Source organism: Nerophis ophidion, linkage group LG03, assembly GCF_033978795.1.
Source record: "Nerophis ophidion isolate RoL-2023_Sa linkage group LG03, RoL_Noph_v1.0, whole genome shotgun sequence".
NCBI lineage: Eukaryota > Metazoa > Chordata > Actinopteri > Syngnathiformes > Syngnathidae > Nerophis > Nerophis ophidion.
This window is the reverse complement of record NC_084613.1, coordinates 2,579,668-2,595,342: the sequence shown is the minus strand read 5'-3', so window position 1 is coordinate 2,595,342 and position 15,675 is coordinate 2,579,668. Positions and strand designations below refer to the sequence as shown.

The window sequence follows — 15,675 nt, the reverse complement described above, 5'->3', positions numbered from 1 at the left end:
GTCATTCGAGCAGAGAGGTGCCAGTGAACGGACCTGCTCTTTGTCTTTCAACATCTTCTCCACAGTAGCAGCTTTGTCGCTCACGGCGTTCAGCTCAAACTCGCGTTCCCGCAGCAGCAGCGACACTTGCATGTTGGTCTCCTGCAGAGCCCTGAACTCAGACTCCTTCTCGCGTGAGCGCGCCACCACAAGCTCGTTCTCCTCCTTCAGTTTCTTCACGTCCATCTCCAGGATGAGGGCGCGCTCTTTCAGGTTGGTGACAGCCTGTTTGAGAACCTCGTTGTCGTTCTCTCGGTTGCGGAGCGCCTCGCTGACCTGAGCCAGCTGGTCGCCTTTGGTCTTGATGAGCAGGTCCTTGTCTTTGACGGACCTCTGCAGTGACTCAAAGCTGGCTCGGACCTGCTGGATCTCAGCGGCATGGTTCTTGTGCTCACTCTCGGCAGAGGATGCAGAGCAGGAGAGGCGGTGATTGTTCTCCTGAAGCGTTCGGATCAGGCTCTCCCTCTCGGCCAGCTGAGCTTGAAGCAATGCCAGCTCTTCCGGGGCTTTGGCGTTCTGGGGGCTTGGAGATTCCGCCTCAATGGACTGAGCAGCTTTGGTTTCAGAAGCTGGAGCCACAAGGTCTAGACGGGCCAGCACAAGATCCTTTGTGCTGCTGAGCTGGTTTAGAGCCTGCTGGACCTGAGTTAGTTCTAAACTCAAGCTGCCGAGTCGCTGTTCCTTGTGCTCATAGCCCTGGATCAGTCTGGTGTAGTCCACTGAGAGCTTGGAGCTGGAATCACTGTCAGCCGACACCTGATCCTGGAGTTTGATCAGCTCCTCCTGCAACTGGGCAGACTCGTGCTGCATGTTCTTCACTGTGGTGAGGACTTGTTGCTTCCACTCCTCCATCTTCTTCACCTGTTGCTTCAGGGTGTCACGCTCCTTCAGCAGTTCCTCAAACTGGTTGCTGCTAACTCCTCCTGAGCCGGAGTCTTCCCCTGTGGACTGCAGCACGGTCACCAAAGTTTGACACTTCTGGGTCAGTGCGTCAATCTCGATGTCCTTCTCCCGGATGATGCGCGAGAGGTTCTGGATGGTCTCCTTAAACATCTCTTGGCTTCCTGAAGGATCGCTCATGTTGGAAAGCCGCTGGTTCTCCTGCTGCAGCTTCAGGAGTGCAGCCTCCTTTCCTGCCATGATGTCCACGAGGCGGTGGTAGTCAGAGCGCAGCTGGCTGTTCTCCCGGGTTTTCTCGTTGAGTACGGCGAGAACTTGTTCCCTCTCCACGGCGTAGGCCTGCAGCTGCTGCTGGAGGAAAAGTACATCCTGACTGTGCCCACCGCCCCCCATGGAGACACGTGTATGTAGAGCTTGGATCTCCAGATCTTTCTGCAGGATAATCTGGGACAGTTTACCCACTTCATCGCGGGACACCACCAGCTGATCCAGCTGCCTGGTCAAAGACAAGTTCTTCTCATTCAGATGGCTGATTTCCGTTTCCTTCTCCTTCATCCCTCTCACCAGTCTTTCCAGTTCCACTTTGGACAGGTCGTGCTTCTCATTACCATTCTCCTGATTTAAAGACTGGGTCTTGTCCTCTTGCAGTATGACGTCTCCTTGCTCCGTAGGAGACAGGGCAGGATCTTGAATCTCGCCGAGACTGTCCACGGCCTGCTGCAGTCGGGCCAGCTCTTCATCTCTGGCCTTGATGAGCCTGTCGTAGTTGAGCGTGGTCTGCTGGTGGCGAGCGTGAGCTTGTCCTAGCTCGTTCTGAGAGCAGAGGAGTGACGCCTGCTTGTCTTCCAGGTTTCGCCTCAGAGCCTGCACCTCCTCCTCAATGCCGGTCCTAGAGGACTTAAGCTGGTTGATCTCGGACTCCAGCTCGGTGATAATGTCCAAGGTCCTGGGCTCGGCTGGCGCCTGAGGTCTGCTCTGCTGATCGCGGACCCGGTCTATCTCTTCTTTCAAGTGGCTGTTCTCTTCTTTCATTCCCGACAGTTGTTTGTCCTTTTCCTCTAGCGCCTGTCGGAGCATCTCAGCCTCCTTCCTCAAGGATGCGAGGCTCTTCTCCAGCTCCGCCTGTAATTCTGCAGCGTTTTCTTTCAGAGTCTCTGCGAACACGTCTTTCTCCTGAAGCAAATCCGTCAGCTGCTTTTGCCCGGAAACTGTGATGGCGAGCATCTCGTTGGTGTCTCTATGATCGGACGTCAGCTGCTCCACATCCCGCCTCAGCTGAGCGATCTCCAGGTCCTTCTCCTGGTTGATTTTGACGGCAAGCTCGTGCTCCGTCTGTAACACCGAGGCGTTCATGGAGCGCACTCGGGTCAACTCTTCGATGGTTTGCTGGTACTGCCTTGCCTGTTCAGAGAGCGAGTCCTCAGCTCGCTGCAGTTCCCCCTCAAGCTGATTCTTCTCCAACTTGAGGGCTTGGATGCGCGTGTCCTTCTCACGCAGCGTCCTGCTCACGGCAGCCTGACTCTCCTTCAACTGCAGGCTCAAGTCATCCGCTTTACTCACAAACTGCTGGCGTTCCTCCTTCAACTTTCTGTTCTCCATCTTCAACTCGTACTCCTCAGACATCAGTTTCTCCTGAGAGCTCCTTATGTCGTTTAGTTCCCGTCGCAGGCCTGAAAGTTCTTCCTCCTTTCTTGCTAGTTCACCTTCCGCTTGTCTAGGCTGCGTTTCCGTCTTCTTCAGCCGACTTAGCTCTTCTTTCATCGTAAACAGCTGCTCCTCCCGCTCCTGGAGATTGTTCTTCAGCTCCTCCATGTTCCTCCTTGCTTCCCTACTCTTCTCCTGAGTTTGCGTCAGTTTGTCTTCAAGTTTACGGACTGTGGCCTCCAGCTGCTGTTTGCTCATGTGCAGGTCGTTAAGAGTGAACGCACTCTGGCTTATTTTCTCTTTTTGGCTCTCTAGTTCCTGCTCCAGCGCCCTCTTCTGGTCTTTAGTAGTGTTGTGCTCTATGTTCAGTCTTGAGAGCTCAGCGTCCGCCTCCTTTAGCTGCTCCTTCACCGAGATCATATGCTGGGGAACGAACAAAACAAAAAGTGTTATTTAAAAAATTCAAATTGAGTTTTGGCGTGTACGGAGGTTCATTTGTGCCTTTATTACGAAAGCTTTTATTGGACACTGAATTAATGCAACTACATTTTTTGCATTTGAATCTTGTGAACTGAAATTTTTTAACATCAAATTATGCTGAAAATGTAATTGAATAAAAATCTGTGAGCAAAATTTGGTTCTCAAAATTTAGTTTGTTAAAACGCTGTGTTAGACCAATTGACTGAGTAAAAATTCAGTGTAAAAAATGTGTTGCTTCTGAAGTCAAGACCCACGTCCGGTAAATCAAGATTGAAGCAATCGATCCAGAACCAGCCAAGTTTGAAGCCACATGACAGAGATCTTGCAAAGCAGCAAAAAGGCAGTTTATGCAGAACTACAAGCTACATGCTGGGGACGGCGTGGCACGGTTGGGAGAGTGGCCATCTGAGGGTTCCTCGTTTGATCCCCAGCTTCTACCAATCTAGTCACGTCCGTTGTGTCCTCGAGCAAGACACTTCGCCCTTGCACCTAATGGGACATTTCACCTCGGAGTAAACGGAGCCAAGCACTTGGTTTAACGTCATTTCCCACGGAGCCAAGCGCTTGGTTTAACATCATTTTCCCTGGGTTCCCCGCGTACGCTTAAGAGAGCACTGCTGTGTTTAGATGGAGACAGCTGTGGACAATATTAGAGACGGACACACTTGTCCCCACACTAAAAGTAAACAGCAAAGGAGATAGCCTATTTTATGTTGTTTTTATTTTCTCAATACAGCATTCATCAGCTGTGACAGAGTTGATGAGGCGAGGAAACATGCAGCATGCGATGTGTTGTGAACGTTGTCACAACTTGTTTATAAAGTCATTAGTTTGTTTACTGGGATGTTCACTCATCCTTTATTTACCTGCAAACTGTATCAGAGTTCAAATAACATCAATACTAACTAAAATAGTTTAACATCTCATCGAACTGAACGAAGGCTGTGAAGATTGTGTATTCGATGTGAGCGGTGTCACTGCTCTTTAGTTTTGTTGACCAAACTGTGGTACTGAACCACGAGGAGGCGTTGGAGAACAAAGCTTGTTTATTGGAAGACTTCATCTTCATTAGCCAAACTGCTCTGGTTTATTTTGATATAAATAAGTAAACACTGTGGGGTTTCATGTGAAGCAGCATTTTGTTAATGTTTTATTGTGTATTGTTCATTCCTATATGACATATTTCTGCTCTTACTCTTAATGGATCTGTCCCGATACATCATCTACATGTACATGTCTTTTTGTTTGACATTACAGATGACATGATGGTACCACATTCACACCCCAACACTGCTTTAACTAACAATCAGTAATCATGATTACTTTGTTGTTCTTGCTCTATTATATGTAGATCAAGCAGGTCGCCTCAAAAGTAGAGAAAACGTTAAGATATTCTCATTATTCTGTGTTTTATTGTTCAATTCATGTTATACCGCTTGTCCCTTACGGGGTCACCAGGGGTGCTGGAGCCTATCTTAGCTGCATTCGGGCGGAAGACTGTGTACACCCTGGACAAATCGGCACCTTCATAGATAATATTGTAAATCCCACATTCTGTATTTTCATGTTCACTTTGACTGTCTTATTCAGCAAAAAAATGTAATTGAATTCTGTTTTTTTGAGCTGGTCTGTCATAAAGGTTTTTTTTGTGTGAGTGTTTATACAATTGTGTGATCAGTTTTTGTCCTTTTTTGTGGACTCCTGTGATTTTTTCACTAATGCGCAGCAACCGCCAATGTTAAAGTGTTCATAAAAAGAGATCCAAGCACATAAAGCAGATTAGATGGCCTGGTGCATGTAGTCCTACATTGTCTGCCTCTTTGGAACCTCATTGGCTGGTTCTGAGACACGATTGCTTCAGTCTTATCTTACCGAAGTGGGTCTAGACCAGGGGTCACCAACGCGGTGCCCGTAAGGACCAGATGAGTCGCCCGCTGGCCTGTTCTAAAAATAGCTCAAATAGCAGCACTTACCAGTGAGCTGCCTCTATTTTTTAAATTGTATTTATTTACTAGCAAGCTGGTCTCGCTTTGCTCGACATTTTAATTCTAAGAGAGACAAAACTCAAATAGAATTGGAAAATCCAAGAAAATATTTTAACGACTTGGTCTTCACTTGTTTAAATAAATTCATTTATTTTTTTACTTTGCTTCTTATAATTTTCAGAAAGACAATTTTAGAGAAAAAATACAAACTTAAAAATTATTTTAGGATTTTTAAACACACATACCTTTTTATCTTTTAAATTCCTTCCTCTTCTTTCCTGACAATTTAAATCAATGTTCAAGTAAATTTATTTGTTTTATTGTAAAGAATAATAAATACATTTAAATGTAATTCTTTATTTTAGCTTCTATTTTTTTCAACAAAGAATATTTGTGAAATATTTCTTCAAACTTATAAAGATTAAAATTCCCCAAAAATATTCTGGCAAATCTAGAAAATCTGTAGAATCAAATTCAAATATTGTTTCAAAGTCTTTTGAATTTATTTTAAACTTTTTGTTCTGGAAAATCTGGAAGAAATAATGATTTGTCTTTGTTAGAAATATAGCTTGGTCCAATTTGTTATATATTCTAACAAAGTGTAGATTGGATTTTAACCTATTTAAAACATGTCATCAAAAATATATATTTATTGTGAGAAATCATTAAGATGATCAGTGTTTCCACAAAGATAAATATCATTAATTATTAATAATAACATAGAGTTAAAGGTAAATTGAGCAAATTGGCTATTTCTGGCAATTTATTGAAGTGTGTATCAAACTGGTAGCCCTTGGCATTAATCAGTACCCAAGAAGTAGCTCTTGCTTTCAAAAAGGTTGGTGACCCCTGGTCAAGACTTTTGAAGCGACAAAAATTTCTGCACTGATTTTTTTTACACAGTGAATTTGAAAACACTATATTGTAACAAACTGAATTTTTAAAAGGCACACATTTTGCTCACTAATGTTATACAATTGTAAGTATGATTGGATGTAAAAAAAAATAATAATTCAGTTCACAAAATTCAAATGGAAGAAATGTGACATAAATTCAGTGTCAAAAAAAAAAATAGCTGTGACACAAGGCAGCTGAGCTCAGGCCTACCTGCGTTGCTTCCATGTTTTGCCGATCCAGTTCCTCCAGCGCAGCCAGCAAGGAGTCACGTTCCTCCTCTGTGGCCTTCAGGGTATTTTCTCTCTTCTCCAGGGCCTCCCTCAGGCCTTCAAGTGTCTCCGATTCCCCAGATGGGCCTTCTTTGTCGCTGCCCATGACTTCCTCTGCGGCGTTCAGTCTCTGCTGCAGATTAACCTACGACAGAAAGATGATGAAGTCAGTAATTCCTCATGCTTGCCTAAAATACGCACCATTTCTTGCTCAAGGTCCGCCTTCTGTTGCCTTAGTGTGCCGATGATAGTGTTCAGTTCTAAGATATCCGCATGCTCAACTTCCTCCTTTGGTTCAGCCTGAATCATTTAGGAAAAGTCTTAATGTGATCATTTAAGGATGTTTGTGACTAGCTTACCTCTAGAGGTCGCTCACTTTCCGTGTCTGCTGTGTATAAAAATAGAAAAAAACAACGTAAATAAAGATGGTTTATAAAAGTAGTCACTGTAGCCTTTTTAAAGACAAGAGCACCTGTAAGGTTTTTCATCATCCCTTGGATCTCGTGGTCCCTTTGGTCTTTATGCAGTGTCTTCCGCTCTTGATCCTGCACCCGCGTCTGGAGCTCCTCGACCGAGGCCTGCAAGCGGGCGTAGTTCTCCAGCAGCTGTGCGTTCTCCTCCAGGGCGTCATTTTTCTCCGACTCCAACGTGGTCTGTTTCCTGTGTGCCTCCTCCAGGCTGGCAGACATCTCAGACATCTGCGCCTCCCTCCCCTCCAAAGCCTTCTGCAGGGCATCGATGGCGGCCTGCAGCTCAAGCACCGTGGAGGCGTCTGATAGGGAGCTGGCATGAAGAGCGGCGCCTGTGGGAGAACATTGCAATGATTTAAAGACAGGGAAGATGCCCACCAAGCCGTCATTTTTTACTTTTGGATTAGATTAGATAGTACTTTATTTATTCCTTCAGGAAAATTACAATTTTCAGCACAATCCCATTCAAGATCAGACAAACGTTACAGGGAGACAGAACAGGATCGCTGACGGGTCTGCCGGCTTCCAGCGCCCCTTACAAAAATGGTGAGATACAGGTAAACAAGTGAGGGGAATGGGAGAAAAAAATAGAAGATTAAAATAAAATAAAATAAAATATAATTTAAAAAATCGGTCTAAGCCTGGGCCCTGGAGAGGGGGTCCAGACTGAGGCCAAGGGAAAAAAACAACAACTCATAGCCATAGTACACATCCCTCTCACATGTGTGTAAGAGGGAAACATCAAATATCGGAGAAGACAATACATCATCATAATTACAACACTTTTGTTGCAATTATTGATTAAAAACACAACAAGCATTAATCATACAAACCCCGTTTCCATATGAGTTGGGAAATTGAGTTAGATGTAAATATAAACAGAATACAATGATTTGCAAATCCTTTTCAAGCCATATTCAGTTGAATATGCTACAAAGACAACATATTTGATGTTCAAACTCATAAACTTTATTTTTTTTTTGTGCAAATAATAATTAACTTTGAATTTCATGGCTGCAACACGTGCCAAAGTAGTTGGGAAAGGGCATGTTCACCACTGTGTTACATCAGCTTTTCTTTTAACAACACTCAATAAACGTTTGGGAACTGAGGAAACTAATTGTTGAAGCTTTGAAAGTGGAATTCTTTCCCATTCTTGTTTTATGTAGAGCTTCAGTCCTTCAACAGTCCGGGGTCTCCGCTGTCGTATTTTACGCTTCATAATGCGCCACACATTTTCCATGGGAGACAGGTCTGGACTGCAGGCGGGCCAGGAAAGTACCTGCACTCTTTTACTACGAAATCACGCTGTTGTAACACCTGGCTTGGCATTGTCTTGCTGAAATAAGCAGGGGCGTCCATGAAAAAGACGGCGCTTAGACGGCAGCATATGTTGTTCCAAAACCTATATGTACCTTTCAGCATTAATGGTGCCTTCACAAATGTTGCGTTTCTGGATGTTGTTGATAAATGGCTTTGGCTTTGCATAGTTGTGTTTTAACTTGCACTTACAGATGTAGCAATGAACTGTATTTAGTGACAGTGGTTTTCTGAAGTGTTCCTGAGCCCATGTGGTGATATCCTTTAGAGATTGATGTCGGTTTTAGATACAGTGCCTTCTGAGGGATGGAAGGTCACGGTCATTCAATGTTGGTTTCCGGCCATGCCGCTTACGTGGAGTGATTTCTCCAGATTCTCTGAACCTTTTGATGATATTATGGAGCGTAGATGTTGAAATCCCTAAATTTCTTGCAATGGCACTTTGAGAAAGGTTGTTCTTAAACTGTTTGACTATTTGCTCACACAGTTGTGGACAAAGGGGTGTACCTCGCCCCATCCTTTCTTGTGAAAGACTGAGCATTTTTTGGGGGGAAGCTGTTTTTATACCCAATCATGGCACCCACCTGTTCCCAATTAGCCTGCACACCTGTGGGATGTTCCAAATAAGTGTTTGATGAGCATTCCTCAACTTTATCAGTATTTATTGCCACCTTTCCCAACTTCTTTGTCACGTGTTGCTGGCATCAAATTCTAAAGTTAATGACTATTTTCAAAAAAAATAAAGTTTATGAGTTTGAACATGAAATATGTTGTCTTTGTAGCATATTCAACTGAATATGGCTTGAAAAGGATTTGCAAATCATTGTATTCTGTTTATATTTACATCTAACACAATTTCCCAACTCATGTGGAAACGGAGTTTGTATATTCAGAGCATTGACTTACCAATCATAAAATAATGCAGGCTGACACGTAAAAAATTGTAAAACAACATACCTCAACTTAAGAGTGTTTTGAGATAAGAGCTGTTCCTCGACTAATTGCTATGCTTGAAGTTGTGAGCAGAAGTTTGCGACATTAGTTGGTGTGGCAGTGTCCGGTCATACTTGTTAGCAGTAGCTTATAGCTTTGGCATGGACATAACTCTGCTTTTCCAACCATGGGAATGAAAACAATTGACAAGCAAAGGACAATGCGGAGAAGAAGAAGAGAATCATATTCCCCAAATAGTAAGAAAGAAATCATCAAACACATGAACGTGTGCATAATTGACTTTTTAGCACAATATTTTTGTATGTAAATCTTTTTTTGTCAGTTATCTTTGAGTCCTTTCTTATGCAGTATATTTGTTTAATTCACTTTCATTTGACAAGGTTGTCAACTGTAAGTATGTTGGATAAAATTAAGATTACGAATTAAGTGTTTATATTTGAGTGGGTAACTGGCCACCCTGTAGTGGAACACTTGGGCCCTAAGGTCAAAAAGGTTGAGAACCCCTGGTGTAAATTACGATTACAGTACGTCATAAAACTAATGTGGTTGTACCTTCATACCTTCTATTTTACCATTTCTCTAACAATATTTCTCATTTAATTGTTTGTTTTTCTTTTCAAAAGACACTTTACGTGTTAAAATTGTGCTGTTTTGGAAGCCAAACCCCAATTAAATAATTTTTCCTTCCTTTAAATAGCCTACGTTGATTTGAGATACCGTATTTCCTTGGATTGCCGCCGGGTATATAGTATGCGCCTGCCTACAATTACTGCCGGGTCAACTAGTTTCGCAAAATAATTAGCGCATGCTTAGCATTAGCGCCGGCTCAGGATTGACGCCGGGTCAAACTTGTTTCGCAAAATATTAGTTTTATTAGCGCATGTCTAGAATTTCCGCCGGGTCAAACTAGTTTCGCAAAAATAATTAGCATATGCCTAGAATTTCTGCCGGGTCAAACTCGTCACGTCACGAGTGACACTTCACCTGTCATCATTTTCAAAATGGAGGAGGCTGATTTCAATCATTTGAAATCGCATAAAGGGAAGAAGATTAAGAGCTATTCAGTAGGATTTAAGGTCCAATTTATTGAATATGCTAAAAAGAACAGTAAGCAGCTATGTTTTATTAATATACCGTAGCTGCGTGTGTCAAATATGAGTCATTAAATGACTCCCGCCTCCTAGTGGTAGAGGGCGCTAGTGATCCTTCTTGCGACTACTCTGCTGCAGAAGAAGTGACAACAAGCAGCAAGAGTGAGCAGCGATCCTCTATTTTTTCCTCTCGCTTGCACTTTTAACATGGAGGATTACATATCTAAAATAAAACAGTTTTCTAAACTGGACTTTCAATCGAAGCAGGAGGTAATAAAGGAAGATCTCCATCGAGACAGAGAGACTTTTAAAACTGAAGAAAGATAAGGAAGACTTCTATAAACAAGTTATCGATGCGTTTGATCAGAAGGAGCTGCGCATGGACTTCATTTATAAGTAAAGGTAAGACAATGATAATGTTTTGTTTTTTTATTAAATGTGCTTTCCATGATGGTATCCTTACATCACACTCAAATTTTTACTGCATGCCTTTGGTAAGCGCCGGAGTGAGAAGAGGTTTTAAATTAATTAGCGCCCCGGTGGCAATTAAAGGAAATACGCTATACAATAATAGAAAAGCGCGATATAAAATATAATCCAGTATTATTATTAATACTTATCAAATATCATCCCGGGGGCCATAGATCATTCATTCGTGGGCCTTGACTTTGAAAGCTACAGTATGTGCTATAACATTGTTGTACTGCTTTAAAAAGGTAGACCAAGGGAAAGTACTTTCTGGTTGTTCTATCCCAAAATAATCGCTTGACCCCTTTATTGACCTTCTTTTCTTTTACCGCTATAACAACCAGGAAGAGTGCTCCCTTCTAAAGCAGTACATCAACATGCTGGTAGACATGGTTAACATGTGAACATTAAAGGCCTACTGAAATGAGATGTTCTTATTTAAACGGGGATAGCAGGTCCATTCTATGTGTCATACTTCATCATTTCACCATATTTTTGCTGAAAGGATTTAGTAGAGAACATAGGCAATAAAGTTTGCAACTTTTGGTCGCTAATAAAAAAGCCTTGCCTGTACCGGAAGTAGCAGACGATGTGCGCGTGACGTCACGGGTTGTGGAGCTCCTCACATCTGAACATTGTTTACAATCATGGCCACCAGCAGCGAGAGCGATTCGGACCGAGAAAGCGACGATTTCCCCATTAATTTGAGCGAGGATGAAAGATTCGTGGATGAGGAAAGTGAGACTGAAGGACTAAAAAAACAACAAAAAAACAACAACAAAAAAGGACAAGAGGGCAGTGGGAGCGATTCAGATAGGGAAGATGCTGTGAGAGGCGCCGTGGCAGCCGTGGGGGTGGCAGGCCCACTCGGCCAGGCCCAACCGCAACAAGGGATAGAGTTATACCGCTTTGAACCCGACGCTGACAGTGACAGTCAGGAGGAAGCTGCTGATATTGATGCTGGAGTAGCACACGACATAGATCGCCTTCAGAATACAGAATGGTAAATGTTTTTTATTAATACACATAATACACTGTACTTTGTGTGTGTGGTCCAATCCAAACGTGTTCGCTTGACATCTCTGTTCCATAGTAAAGCTTCACCGTCATCTTTGGGGAATGTAAACAATGAAACACCGGCTGTGTTTGTGTTGCTAAAGCCGGCCGCAATACACCGCTTCCCAACTACATCTTTCTTCTTTGATGTCTCCATTGTTCATTGAACAAATTGCAAAAGATTAACCAACACAGATGTCCAGAATACTGTGGAATATTGCAATGAAAACAGACGATTAATAGTTGGCCACGATGCTGGGACAAAATGTCCTCTACAATCCGTGACGTCACGCGCACGCGTCATCATACCTAGACGTTTTCAGCAGGATACTTCGGCGCAAAATTTTAAATTGCAATTTAGTAAACTAACGCGGCCGTATTGGCATGTGTTGCAATGTTAATATTTCATCATTGATATATAAACTATCAGACTGCGTGGTCGCTAGTAGTGGCTTTCAGTAGGACTTTAAAAACATGTGAACAGATCCGACTGACCCTTCTGCAGCTGCTCCTCCAGCTCTTCTATCCTCTCCTCATACTCGGCCAGATCCTCTTTGTGGCGTCGGTTGAGGTCGGACATCTTCTGGCGCTGGGCGTCCTGCAGGGCGGCCAGCTCATGTTGGTGCTCGTCCACCTCGTGACTCATCTCGTCTCGTAGCTCCTGTGGACGGCACACAATGTAGAGTTGCTGGAGTGTCGTATGAGACCGATATTTGATTTAAAAACCACCTTGATGGTTCTTTGAAGTTTCACAATTTCACCCTGGTCCGAGTTAGCCGTCCCCGCTGCGCTTGACGCCTTAAAGAGCGATGGGAAAAAAACAATACCTCTTCAATGGTGTACAAATAATCACATTCCAACTTTTCTTCATCATCACCACCTGAGACATCCGCCTCCAGTGCGCCACCTCCATCTCCAGACGTGTGACCTCTGAGGACAGCCGGTTGATCTCCTGCTGGGACCAAATGGCGTCGCCAAGGTCCATGTCGTCGCCGTGGAAGCCCTGGTGGTGTGACCCCGAGGGGCCCAACAAGAAGGAGGACACCGAGGAGGACGTAGCGATAGAGGAAGACGCTGTGGTGATGGGCAACATGGCGGGGCTGGATGACCCAGACTGGGCGGACCGCTGAAGATTGTGGACTTCCTCGTGGAGACCACTTTGCCGAGCCTTCAGGTGACTGATCTCCACCTGGAAGACAATGAGCGCCTTTGAGTCTGCTGCTTAAAAAGTCCCTCGTGACACAAAAGTAACAAACGGCTTGGCTCAGTGGGTAGAGCAGCCACGCCAGAAACTTGCGGGTTCCAGGTTCAATTTTAGCTTCTGCCATCCCAGTCACAGCCGTTGTGTCCTTGGGCAAGACACCAGTGCTGCTCACACTGGTGCATGAATGTGAATGGTTGTTTTTTGCTGGAGGCGCAAATTGGCAGCCAGGTTTCAGTCAGTCTACAGGGCAGCTGTGGCTACAAATGTAGCTTACCACCATCAACAGGTGAATGCGGAGGAAGTGAATGATGTGATCTCAGTTCTCTGAGAAGCGCTTCGAGTGTCTCGAGAACCGTTATATAAATGTAGTCTATTATTCCCATCCATCCATTTTCTACCGCCTATTCCCTTTTGGGGTCGCTGGCGCCTATCTCAGCTACAATCGGGCGGAAGGCGGGGTACACCCTGGACAAGTCGCCACCCCATCACAGGGCCAACACAGATAGACAGACAACATTCACACACTAGGGCCAATCTAGTGTTGCCAATCAACCTATCCCCAGGTGCATGTCTTTGGAAGTGGGAGGAAGCCGGAGTACCCGGAGGGAACCCACGCATTCACGGGGAGAACATGCAAACTCCACACAGAAAGATCCCGAGCCTGGATTTGAACCCAGGACTGCAGGAACTTCGTATTGTGAGGCAGACGCACTAACCCCTCTGCCACCGTGAAGCCCGTAGTCTATTATTATTAGCAATAATATGTTGATGAGCAACAAACCTCTCATCTTCCTTATTTATGGAGCTGTATAGCTCGGTTAGTAGAGTGTCCGTGCCAGCAACTTTAAGGTTCCAGGTTTGATCCCTGCTTCCACCTTCCTAGTCACTGCCGTTGTGTCCTTGGGCAAGACACTTTACCCACCCATCTCCCAGTTTAAATGTAACTTAGATATTCGGTTTCGCTATGTAAAGCGCTTTGAGTCACTAGAGAAAAAGCGCTATATAAATATAACTCACTTCACTTATTTCCAATACATACAATGCTAACTTTTGCTAGCCTGCCTATGGGGCTGTCCATTGTATGTTTGCATTAAGCTACCAGCAAAAGAGACAACCTTTATCCTGTATGGTTGTATTGCTTTTTCCACTTTATATCAAACTGTATTGTCAATTCAACATGCTTCCTACATGTATGTACATTTTAATGTACTTTACTTTGTGGGCTCAGTTTTACAGGAACGTCCTTTTTTTCATCCCCTACCAAACAAAATTCCAAAATTGGAGAAAACTATGTTGGTACTAATAACACAGATTTGTCTTAAAATATATTTTGGACATTTGTTTAAGGCATTTAAAAAAAGCACATGAATCATAGCCAATAATGCAAATGACACAAGATGTCCCCAGCCTGTCTGTGGGAAACACAGATCTTTCTCACTTGTTTACTCCACTTGTAAATGAAAGATGCGCTCAAATGCTCACCTTTTATGAAAAAAAAACCTCCTTCCTCATGGACATATCACTTTTGACCCGCACCTAGATAGATGAGCCCACCTTGTGTATACGACCAACACTTTGTAAATGAAAAAAAAAAATAAAAAAAAAAATAAAAAATGTATATATATATATATATATATATATATAAATAGGGCTTCACGGTGGCAGAGGTGTTAGTGCGTCTGCATCACAATACGAGGGTCCTGCAGTCCTGGGTTCAATCCCAGGCTCGGATCTATCTGTGTGGAGTTTGCATGTTCTCCCCGTGAATGCGTGGGTTCCCTCCGCGTACCCCGGCTTCCTCCCACTTCCAAAGACATGCACCTGGGGATAGGTTGATTGGCAACACTAAATTGGCCTTAGTGTTTGAATGTGAGTGTGAATGTTGTCTGTCTATCTGTGTTGGCCCTGCGATGAGGTGGCGACTTGTCCAGGGTGTACCCCGCCTTCCGCCCGATTGTAACTGAGATAGGCGTCAGCGCCCCCCGTGACCCCAAAAAGGGAATAAGCGGTAGAAAATGGATGGATGGATATATATATATATATATATATATATATATATATATATATATATATATATATATATATATATATACACACATATATATATATATATACATATATATATATATATATATATCCTTGAATTGTCGCCGGGGCGCTAATGAATTTAAAACCTCTTCTCACTTCTGCGCTTACCAAAGGCATGCAGTAAAAGTAAGCATGCGCTAATTATCTTAAAACCTGTTCTCACTCCGGCACTTACCAAAGGCTTGCAGAAAAAATTTGAGTGTGATGTAAGCTTGGACCTTAAATCCTACTGGATAGCTACTAATTTTCTTCCCTTTATGTGATTTCAAATTACCGGTATTGAAATCAGCCTCCTCCATTTTGAAGTTTCAGCATTTAGTTTTTCCTATGCTAACCTAGCGTGATGTTCAAATCTAATGTCAACATGTAGCTAAGCTAGTGTTGCTAATGTTTGTGTCTTTTACTGTATTGGTGTGTCATCACTCTAATGACCTCAGATGCAATCAATAGCAAAAAATAAATGCATGCACTCAAGCACGTACGTCTTTCTGTTGCAGAAGAGTCCTGTACTCTGCGGACTGTTGCTTGATTTGGATCTCCGATGCCTCCAGCTTCTCCTCAAGCTCTGTGTGAAGCTTTTTTAACCTTTCACACTGCAACAAACAGAAGAACAAAACATACAGTACATGTTTCCAGCAGTGAGTGTCAGCAGCCGTGTGGCTGTGGGCTTTTAGCCAAGCGATAAGCAAGTAGAAGAGCCGGTCAAACAATTCCTTCTGTGCAAATTACAGTACATGTGTAACTTGCTAACAGTATGACGATGTGCGGAATTTCCTTAAATAGTGCCTCAATCTATCATTTTTAGAGTAA

General features: G+C 43.5%; 1 protein-coding gene across 3 annotated transcripts in view; it reads right to left on the bottom strand.

Moving 5' to 3' along the window:
• The window catches only part of trip11 (thyroid hormone receptor interactor 11), a 45,529-nt gene that overhangs the window by 20,977 nt on the left and 8,877 nt on the right, over positions 1 to 15,675 (bottom strand). For 2 of the 3 annotated variants that reach the window (XM_061893917.1, XM_061893919.1), the window contains exons 3-11: positions 15,348 to 15,458; positions 12,454 to 12,762; positions 12,303 to 12,371; positions 12,069 to 12,234; positions 6,687 to 7,016; positions 6,574 to 6,602; positions 6,416 to 6,514; positions 6,156 to 6,359; positions 34 to 3,006 (exon numbers count right to left, since the gene is read on the bottom strand). In XM_061893917.1, the coding sequence (XP_061749901.1) occupies positions 34 to 3,006; positions 6,156 to 6,359; positions 6,416 to 6,514; positions 6,574 to 6,602; positions 6,687 to 7,016; positions 12,069 to 12,234; positions 12,303 to 12,371; positions 12,454 to 12,762; positions 15,348 to 15,458 (4,290 nt within the window). The remainder of the gene's footprint in view (positions 1 to 33; positions 3,007 to 6,155; positions 6,360 to 6,415; positions 6,515 to 6,573; positions 6,603 to 6,686; positions 7,017 to 12,068; positions 12,235 to 12,302; positions 12,372 to 12,453; positions 12,763 to 15,347; positions 15,459 to 15,675) is intronic. The other variant, XM_061893918.1, reaches the window with a different exon arrangement.